The sequence below is a fragment of the Alosa sapidissima genome, chromosome 7 (genome assembly GCF_018492685.1).
Source record: "Alosa sapidissima isolate fAloSap1 chromosome 7, fAloSap1.pri, whole genome shotgun sequence".
Taxonomy (NCBI): Eukaryota; Metazoa; Chordata; class Actinopteri; order Clupeiformes; family Clupeidae; genus Alosa; species Alosa sapidissima.
The window spans coordinates 25437298-25447238 of NC_055963.1; the positions used below are offsets into that span (position 1 = coordinate 25437298).

At 41.5% G+C, this 9941-nt stretch overlaps 1 protein-coding gene across 1 annotated transcript; it reads left to right on the top strand.

The window, feature by feature from the left end:
- Window positions 1-1835: 1835 nt before the first annotated feature.
- sla2b (Src like adaptor 2b) lies at window positions 1836-9776 on the top strand. The gene is made up of 8 exons (XM_042097186.1): window positions 1836-2193; window positions 4923-5050; window positions 5676-5775; window positions 5961-6047; window positions 7017-7120; window positions 7429-7578; window positions 8352-8484; window positions 8706-9776. The coding sequence occupies exons 2-8, from the start codon at window positions 4969-4971 to the stop codon at window positions 8836-8838; spliced, it is 789 nt and encodes a 262-aa protein (XP_041953120.1). The 5' UTR covers window positions 1836-2193; window positions 4923-4968; the 3' UTR covers window positions 8839-9776.
- The last annotated feature ends 165 nt before the right edge of the window (window positions 9777-9941 follow it).

Consider the following 9941-nt stretch of genomic DNA (forward strand, 5'->3'; position numbering starts at 1 on the left):
TAAACACACATAGATGTAGCTTCTGCCCTGGTGCTCTTCAGATCATTTGCTTTTGGTGACATCACCACAATGCTTTTGCGTCAGTGACCTTTTCCACGATGCTGTCAGAGGGGTGTTCATTATCATCAATTTGCCGAGCTGCAGGCAGGGGGTCCAGACCACGCACTGGGCCCAGCAGAGACAGTGGGGTAGAGAGAGCTCAGACAGCCAGGGGGTGGGCAGTAAAGGCCATCACAGCCAATCAGTGGGACTGATACCCAGTAGATCACCCATGATGGCAAATGGAGGATTGTGAGTCAGAGAATCTTATCGTATAGACCATCTGTCTCCAATCGGCAACTGCATATTGAGTTAATGTGGCCGACAATAGATTGATCATGTTTCCACCGAAGCTCTTGTGGAGATACCAAGTTCTAATGAAAGACCTGAAAAGGTTGGCAGAGGAGGGAGAGAGTGCAGTACTTGGTCTGAAACTCAGTCATGAGGTTGCATTTCTGTTTTTAGCATCCAACTTTTACACAAGATGAGTTTGCAATATCTTGGTCAGCCACATAATGTTCCAGCTTAGTTTGTTTTCTTTATCGCTTTATGTCATTTGACCACAGGTGACACAATTGTTTCAGGCCAGTGCTATATTTAGCAGCAGTCACATCCGCTAAAGCCTCACATTGCTGAAGCCCCAGAATCTAGATAACACACTTTTCTCATAGCCTTTCCTTCTTGCTGATGAACTGACAAGGTTTGCTTTCCATGTGCACTACATGTACAACTCTCAATTTGCTGATTTGACTTGATTTGAGATGCCACATCTTTCCATAGCAGGCTGCACAAATGGTTACACCTCCTTTTCGAATTGAAACATTTTGTTTTTAAATTGAATTATGACCATTTTCTGCCTTGCAGCATGCACTAATAGCAGCCGTGTGTGGGGACAATAATATAAGGTGTTGCACTTCATCTGCGAGATTTGAAAGTTCTGTTTCCATGGCAGTTATCACTATGGTAATAGCAGCAGGGCCATCATTTGGAAATGATGGTGAGCACAAGGTCCAGGGGAATACTTAATTATCACTCTGTACATGTAATTTTAAGAGACCCTCCAAGAACACTGCACTGAATAAACCCTAACAGTCCTCTCAGAAGCCCAGGGAAGGACGCATTGATGTGCAATGTCTGTCCAGGAGTTGTTACCATGAGAGGGAGCTTGAAAGTCCCAACTGTTGAGGCTGGTAGTTTGGGGTATTTTGTTTGCTTGTCACTAACCAAAGAGCCAGTTAAGAAAGAGAACCTGTGAGTTCTTGGGAAATCCAGCATTTGATGCTGTTAGTTTTGGGAAATTTTTCTCCCCCTGCTGCACAGTGGGTATGATGAAGTCTAGTAGGGACGCTTCACCAGCAGAGCACACTGAGCAGGAGCAATGTAGCGACTGCAACAGGATGGAAAGTCCCTTCTCTTGCATTGTACCCACCGCTCCATCACAAGCTGTGAAAGGCTTGCCGAGTTCAGGGACCTGCACTGTGTTCTGGAAAGAGGCACAGACCATGCATGTGCAGCCTTTATGCGCTGCTTTAATAGGCTAGATATCTGTCTAGGTTGAGACACTGTCATGCAAATGTCACCTTCCCTGGGTTTTCACTGTTGGGCCCATTCATCTATCTTCATCTTTCTCTCTTCATCTCTCTCTCTTTCTCTTCATCTCTCTTCATCTTTCTCTCTCTTCATCTCTCTCTGTCTCTTTGTGTCTTTGAAGTCTTCGGGGGTGCGTCAGAGAGAGGGGTGACACAGGAAGTCACTTGAGGACCTGATGTAAATAAAAGCACCACTCTGTCTGCTCACTGCACAGTTGCTCTTGCTGTAATCTTGCACAGCTGTAAACCTCGCTAAGATTGCATGTGGTGGAGAGAAAGGAAAGGAAAGCTTTCTTGCTGTCTTGCTACTGACTTTACCCCAGTGATGCTTAGCAATAGGAAGACATGAGCCACACGCCAAACTCAGCTTCCTGTTTAGTGTAGGAGGACCTGTGTGCTCTCTCTCACACCTGAAAAAGGCTCACTTGTCTGAGTTTGACTCACAAGGCACCACGGGGGAAACTTAGCGCAAACTTTTCTGAACAGTGGCAAACTACATTCTGTGCAAGACTTGAGGACTATCCAAAGGATTAAGATCACAGCCAAGAACAGCCAAGACAATGCAGTGAGTATCTGTCTGGTTTGATTTGACATTACATTTTAATTGTGTTTTATGGGTAATTCTTTAAAGATGACAATTTGTGAAAAATATATTTGTTTTAATGTTTGTTGTGAAAATGGACTGGTATCACAGTTTCCATACATATCTTCAGTTCGTATATACAATATATACAGTATATCCAAGCTTATACTAATATTTGACTGAGATGTTGAAGTGCACACCAGTCTAGAGAAATCCCTTCCCTGAGTCATTTTCAGCATTGTTCTTTCCACCACTTGATTTAATGTAACCTGCACTCTATTTCACAAAAATCAGCCCCTTAGAGCGGGCTATGAGAGAAAGGCTGCGCATAATGACTCACTGTTATAATTAGTGAGAAAGTGTCGGCTACTGTTAGTGTTAAGTTGACACTTTTGTTTGAAGTGCATATGTAAGTAGATTGTTTTTTCTTAAATGTTTTAAACATTTCTGTTTAACAACGAAAGCAACCATAAACTTTATAGGCTTTTTTTCCAGTAATAGATATCCTAGTTTTCTATGCACATCCCATAGTCCTAAAGTGTGAACGGCCTTAACCATGCCAAATATAATGTAATTATGGAAGGTCACAGGGGGCAGTTTATTTCAGTCTCTCTGATGTGAGGCCTGCTTGTTGGACATGTAGACCCGGTGACCCATCGAGCTCCATCTGTGAAAACAGGTGCTCATGTCCTCTTTCATGACTCAACACTGGCCATTAACAATATACCAGTCCAGACTGTCATTGTTTGTTCTCATACACCATATACTTGTGAGTATGTGTCTAAAAACCTTCCCTCTGAACGGACCTGCTTTATGAACAATGCCTGTGCTGAAAGCATGGTGAAGGCATAGTAAAAGATGACTAGTGATGGCTCTCTGTATTTGTCTGGAGTTGTATGTCTTTCCGATCTCGAATTTACAGATTAGTGTAAATTATTTTTCTTTTAATAGAAGCACAGCACTATAGGTTCCCCCGCCTCCTATCAAAAGTAATAGCATGAAAAGCTTTACTCCATAGATGTAACAGTTTTGATTTAGGAACATTATATTCATAGGCATGTTATGTCTGCCGTTTAACTGCCCTCGTCAACTTGAAGTCAGTTTTGTTTTTTCTGCCAGGTGCATGCCATAGCAGACTGTCGTTTTAGTTAGTTCTTAATGGGTCTGAGTTTGTGCTTGTGGTTCCCATGCAGATTGTGCAACTGAGTTATACAGCATACAGCATGAGCATACACTCAGCAAAGCAAAAACTGTTTGACCTAGTTTGATACTATTTGTAAAAAAGCTCTAAGAACTATTGAGGTGAAACAGACCTGTGACATCTAAAGCACTACTCTCTTCACAGGTGAATGTTACACTACTAGTTATAGTTATACTGTAGTACTTGTCATCATATCATGGTTGTTCAATAATGGGATGGAACGGTACACTACTTGGAGTGATACAAAGTCCATATGGGTATTAAATGTATATTAAACTTCTCAGTTAAGTCTCAGTATCTTATTTCAAATGATCAATAACTATTGGAACTATTCTGACCAGTACTGTATGTTAGTGCGCTTCTGTGATAAAAGCATTACGTGGCACAGTAGAATGCTGAGTATATGGGGCATTATGTGCCTCTGGTAGGCTATGTGTCCTGTGGTCTAGTGTGAACAGTTGAGCGCTCATGCAGAGACCCAAACAGGAAAAAGAAAATTGTGCATAGATGGCCCACTTGCATGAATGCAAGACTTATTTCACAGCATTTTCTAGCAAGTTTATGTCTCACCACTTATTTTAGTTTTAAAAATATACATTAAAAATATAATATATTTAAAAAGTTGGCCTATTTGATCCTTGCACAGTAATCAATTTAAATGCGCCCCATTTTTGGCGCAAGGTGCCAATAACAATGCGTCTTGCGGTTGGAAACTTGGTTTAGAGGTGGTTTCAGCATCCTTCCTCTCTGTGTTTAAATTGCGAAGACCAGAAATGCTTAAAATAGTCTAGTTAATGCCATACCATAGTATTTACCATAATTTATGCCCAATGTGTTTTTTTTCCTCCCCATTTTTTCAGTCAGACTAAACCGTAGTACCTGTGTGGTGCATGTATGCCACCATGTTACCCAGAATAATGTGCGTTAGCGTACCCCTGATAAAACAAAAGTAATGAAATTCACAAGAGGGATTCTCAGTTCATTCCCACTTTAGCAAACAAAAGCGTGTCTCCATGACAACATTAGTGTGATGAGTGCGAGTGATTAGCATGCTTCCTCTGTTAAACTGCAACAACAGAGGCCTTAGATACATTAACTAATAGTGTTGTCTCCGTAATTGAAAAAAAAAAAAAACATGATCATATAAAGCTACAGGAACATTTCTGCACTTGAGACAGAATGTCTTTCTGTCTTAGTTTGCGTACTTATGTAATCTTTCTTTTTCCCCATGCCACACATGCAAATATCTTGAGGGCATATTTTCAGAATTAAAAAAAACACTTGCCAGTTGCCACACTGTTGGCTTTGAAGCAGCTTATATTTCTCGCACACCCCAAAAAGTCTCCTGGAATAGGCCTACATCAGAGATTAAATCCAAGTTTTGAAGAATAATTCATCAATTATTCATTTGCATATTTTTTCTTTCTGATTCATACTCATTTTTACGACAAAGTGTTGTTTTGTGCTGTGCTGTGGCAAACTGACAAATCTCTTTCAATCCCATCCTTAGCCCAAACATCCACCCAGCGAGGCAAACCTAAGAGCTCCAGGCTGCGATGGGTGGTGGGTCTAGCAAAGACTCCAGCACACACGTCACACTTGTGAACCAGGACGAGGCCACGGAGGCAGTTGCACTGGGTGAGTCCTGCAGGCCCAGTTTGATCTCGGGAGTCTGGGACGGCAGCCAGTTGCTGCAGAGAACCTTCCACAGATTTTGAATTGTATTTCAGTTATTTTATGTAATGTAATTAATACTTCAAGACATCAATGGTATCTTATTCTAATGCCACAGATCAGCAAATGTAAAATAGTTTGCTTTACATTCATATCACATCACAGTTCATAGGGAAGAAGAAAGCAGAGATGTTTATCAAGTGAAACCACAAGAGTGTCTATGTGAACACAGAGAAAACTAAAAGGTGTAAAGGGTGGTGTATTTTTAGCTGCAGGCCGATTCTTTTCTTTCAGAACTAGTCTGATATCAAAACAAAATTAACTTGAAATAGCCTAACATTCTTCCCCCAAGTTGTCTTTAGCACTTTTTGAATTTATTGGTAATATATTGGCCCTGTGCTTGTTTTTAGGTGTCTCTTTTTTACAGCAGCATGTACTGTACAGATTTAAAACAATAACTAAAGTACCTGTCCTAACATTCATGTCGTCTGTTTATTTTTGTCTAACACATTAGTTTGTTTTGTAAGGTTCTGTGCATGTGTTTTGTAAGTATTGTTGAAGTTTATTGTATTATCTGCTTTATCCACAGAAAGTGGCAGGTACATGTCTGTTGCTCTGTATGACTATCCATCCGGAGGGCCAGCCGAATGCTGTGTTCGAGTGGGAGACAGACTCACCGTACTCTCAGAGTAAGACACCACACTCACAGTCACTGCCTCTCACTGTGTCTACTTTTAAATCATTATTCTGTTGTGCGCAATAACTGATAGCAACTCAGTTTTCATGATTGATCCTGACTGTGTTCTTACCCTGCTCTCTCTCTCTGTTTCACTTGCTCTTCTCTCTCTCTCTCTCTCTCTCTCTCTTTCTGCAGTGAGGGTGAGTGGTGGAAAGTGAAGTCATCGGTTACAGGAAAAGAGAGCTACATTCCCTGCAATTACACTGCCAAGGTTTACAACAGGTGAGATTTAATTACCAGCCCATTTTACAATAAATATCAGTGCTTACATTTCTACACATATTTATGACGTGGTTATGCGAGGTAAACAAGACAACTTCTTTTATTGTATGAAATATGAGGGAAAACTGGGTTGTACTTTGTCATCGTGTTCAAACTAGTGACATTTGGCATTTAAAAAACAAGGTTGTTATGAAAGATTATTTTGGTATCAGAAGTGAAGCCCTCAGCTTCCAATTCTCAGTAACGTCATAGGTACTCCAGAGGGGGTGTGTTTGTGTACTCTTAGTTTATTGAATCTGTGTAGCCTACAGTAGCTCTTTCCTGAGTGGGATGGGTTTTTTCTAGAATGCAAAGACCTCTGTGTGTGTGTGTGTGTGTATGTGTGTGTGTGTGTGTGTTGTGTCTTGTGTTTCATTATTTGCTCTCTGACTCTTAGTCTCCATCATAAAGCACATTCAGTTCAGCTGCCTTTTACGTTCCACACCCTCCAACCTCACTTTAAACCTCTTCCTGTTTGCTTCACTGTGTTCAATCGACACTCCCTTACACTCTACGGGTACTATGACATGTGGCACTATACTTTATATTTCTCTCTTCTCTTTCTTTTTCTGTCAATATCTGTCAGTCAAGTTCCCTCTACCTGTCTTTGATCTCCTCTCTATCACTTCCTCTCTGTCACTCTTTCTCTCATTGCCTTCTAGCCTTCTTATCTGTCATTAAAGGCTGTTTAGGCTGTAAGTAAGCTCAAGTAGCTCTGCAGGATGAATGGATGCGATATGGCAAAGTTGTAAGTGCAAGTTATTTATAGAAAAATGTAGGAAACTAACAAAACAGGCAGGCTGGTGGACATGTAGAGCTCCAAATGTGTGTACACTACACACAGTAAGAGACATTTATTAGACCCTGAAAACTCTACCAATTAGAGTATTAATGTGTTAATTTCATGTGTGGCCTGTTTCTTTTGTGCAGATGGCAGTTTACAGGCTTAAGTAGGGAGAAAGCAGAGGAACTTCTTCAGCTGCCATACAACGAGGCGGGCTCCTTCCTTATCAGGGACAGTCAGTCTGAGCATGGTAAGGTCACACACACACACACACAAACACACTCTTATTAAGTGTAAGGCATACAAACATTTTCAACTACAATTACGGAATGTTCTCATACACACACACACACACACACACACACACACACACACACACACACACACACACACACACACACACACACTTACACATAACCATACACACACATATTAAAGCAAATTCACAGAAAATGTTACCTGTAGCACATAATAATGTATTGTTAAAAACTACCATTGCTTTTCCAAGACAACATTCTCATTCTCAGCCATTTTATCTTCCTCTTCTGACCCATGCAGGCGCCCACTCCCTGTCCGTGCGCAGGAGCACCGGCTCTGACTTCCGGGCAGTCAAACACTACCGCATCCACCGGCTGGAGAACGGCTGGCACTACATCTCCCCCCGCCTCACCTTCCCCAACCTCAGTGACCTGGTCGAGCACTACTCAGGTGGGCTTACAGTCACACTTAATCACTCAGTGGGCTCGTCCTTTAATGATGTGGTTTATGGCTCAGTAGTAGGGCCAGTGGTTAGATCAAAGAGGTTAGATGTGTTAGATAGATGTGTCATAGTGATGAGTGTCAGTATAGTAATTCATCGAAAACCAAAGGATAGGTGACATTGAAGCTGTTTAGTGTGTTAACATGAATGGCCTAACATTTTATGTCAGTTTTGACATTTTGTCAATATTGATCCAAGGTCAGTAGTGTCAGATTTTGAGAATATTACTCCATCGTGTTAATCTACACTGCATTCAAAGTAGTTCCCTTTACTGTAGACTTAACAACCAATTAAAGGAACTACATTAAATTACATCACTCAGATTTCACTGTACACTGAATGAACTTTATTAACCTCATAGTCATTTCTCCTGTTCCGAATGCAGTGGGACAAATTAGTATGAGATGAATGTATGGAAACTACATGTTAGAGATTCTTTAGGTTACTGTGTAGGTGTTACATCCAATTCAGCATATGGAGTTAGCTTTACTGGAGATGTAAGGGCCACTGAGTCAGATATGCTAATCGTACTGATAACACCACAAGTGTTATGGTGTCATCCTGTTGTGGGGAACAGATTATATTTACAGTGTGGTGTTGGGAAGTGATGTCTAATACAACTGTGAAAACTCGACCAAAAAGCTTAGCTAGTTCCATTTTGTGGGAAAGGAAACAGTGTGGGCTATAATGTGGGTTTATTTTGGGTTCTTCCTCTCCACAGAGGTCAGTGATGGCTTGTGTACCATTCTGAGAGAGCCCTGCTTCATCCAGGGCTCCAACAACGTTCCGGTGGTAACGGGCCCCCCGCCCCAGGTCGTCAGGAAGCCAACCCTGAATTGGAAAGATGTAAACAGGTGACTAACCTGACCTGACCTTTGCCTATGGCTGTATGAAACATCCGAGTCATATCTCAGATCTCATTGTAGGCATCAGTTTCAGTATCGGAGTTGAACTTGAACTTGATATTTGTGTGTATTGAGCCATCATTAAGACTATATAAACAAGACACTATGGTTAATTCATCCTTTCTAAGATTTTGTTGGACCTAACCTGCCTACCTCTTGTGTCTCCCCAGCTCCATGATCTTCGGCACAGGCAAAGAAGATCTGGAGGAGTCTCCTGTCAGTGAAGGCCTGAGGGAGGCCATTAACTCCTACCTCTACATGACTGAGGAGCTGGGGGAGTGTGATCAGAATTGGGACACTTGACAGACATGGAAGACGTCACAGAGGAACCAAGATGGGCAACTGACGTGGATAGTACTGGAGAGCTCAGAGTGGCATCTCTCTATTGATTCCACCCAAGACTCTTTATTCATGAAATATTAAATGGCCCAAGAGGATAACAGTATCGATATCCACAATGCACAATCTTGTTAAAGTGTTTTTAACATGGTCCTTTGAATGCTGAGGCTAGTAAACTTCTTAAGTTGTTTGGTCTCTGAAACAGGTCCACATCAGGAACCACGAGTTCTCCACTGTTAGAACAATGAAAGACAAATGAGAACTCTCATTCGGGTCATTTAATAAGGTCCAGTGGCTCTGTTCTACAGTCAGTGTCTGGTTTGCCTGAAATACAGCTGGCAAAAATGACTGCAAACTGCAATTGCAGTAAGAGATATCAGCAGGAGGTCACTGTTACATGAGGCTACTGGGCACTTCCTCTCCCTGCAAGTAGCCGCTGCTTAGAGTGAAGAATGAGAGGGTTTGTGCAGTAGAGAGAGGAGGTCGCTGGGCAAGAGAATCGCTGGGCAACTCATAGTTTGCCTCTGATGAGTCAGACTGAACGTATGCCTGGTAATGATGAGACACACGAAATAGTGCTGCAGAGCACATTTGTAGTGTAGCAAATATTTGAGTAAGTTCTGGGAACAGATGTGTGTCTAATTTGATCATATATTTAGATAATTTATGTGAACCTACAACTGAATCGTTGACTCAGACAGGTAGCAATCATCAAACTATCTTGGAAGGCTTTGTCTTCACACATTTCACATGTTCATGTTTTCTCTGAAAAAGAAACCACAGTGTACCAGGAAATGGTGTGTATAGTGTGTGTGTGTGTGTGTGTTAAAGACAAAGAGATCTACCTGATATTGTTGTATATTTCTTGTATCAAACTAATAAACAAAGAAAACACAATATTATGTGGAGGTTGTGTGTGTGTGTGTGTGTGTGTGCGTGTGTGTGTTTTCATAAGACGCAACTAACATTGGAAACAAAATCACACTTAGAGGGGCTGTAAAATATTGTTTTTGGCCTGCCCTGATCCCAGTACAACAACTCGGTTTGAGCATAGGCACGCTTCAAAA

What these genes read in the sequence shown, in the direction of transcription:
- sla2b (XM_042097186.1), top strand. Translation starts at nt 4,969, where the DNA reads ATGGGTGGTGGGTCTAGCAAAGACTCCAGCACACACGTCACACTTGTG. An exon ending in CACGGAGGCAGTTGCACTGG is followed by an intron (nt 5,051 to 5,675) that starts GTGAGTCCTGCA and finishes CTTTATCCACAG; the next exon opens with AAAGTGGCAGGTACATGTCT. An exon ending in CCTGGTCGAGCACTACTCAG is followed by an intron (nt 7,579 to 8,351) that starts GTGGGCTTACAG and finishes TCCTCTCCACAG; the next exon opens with AGGTCAGTGATGGCTTGTGT.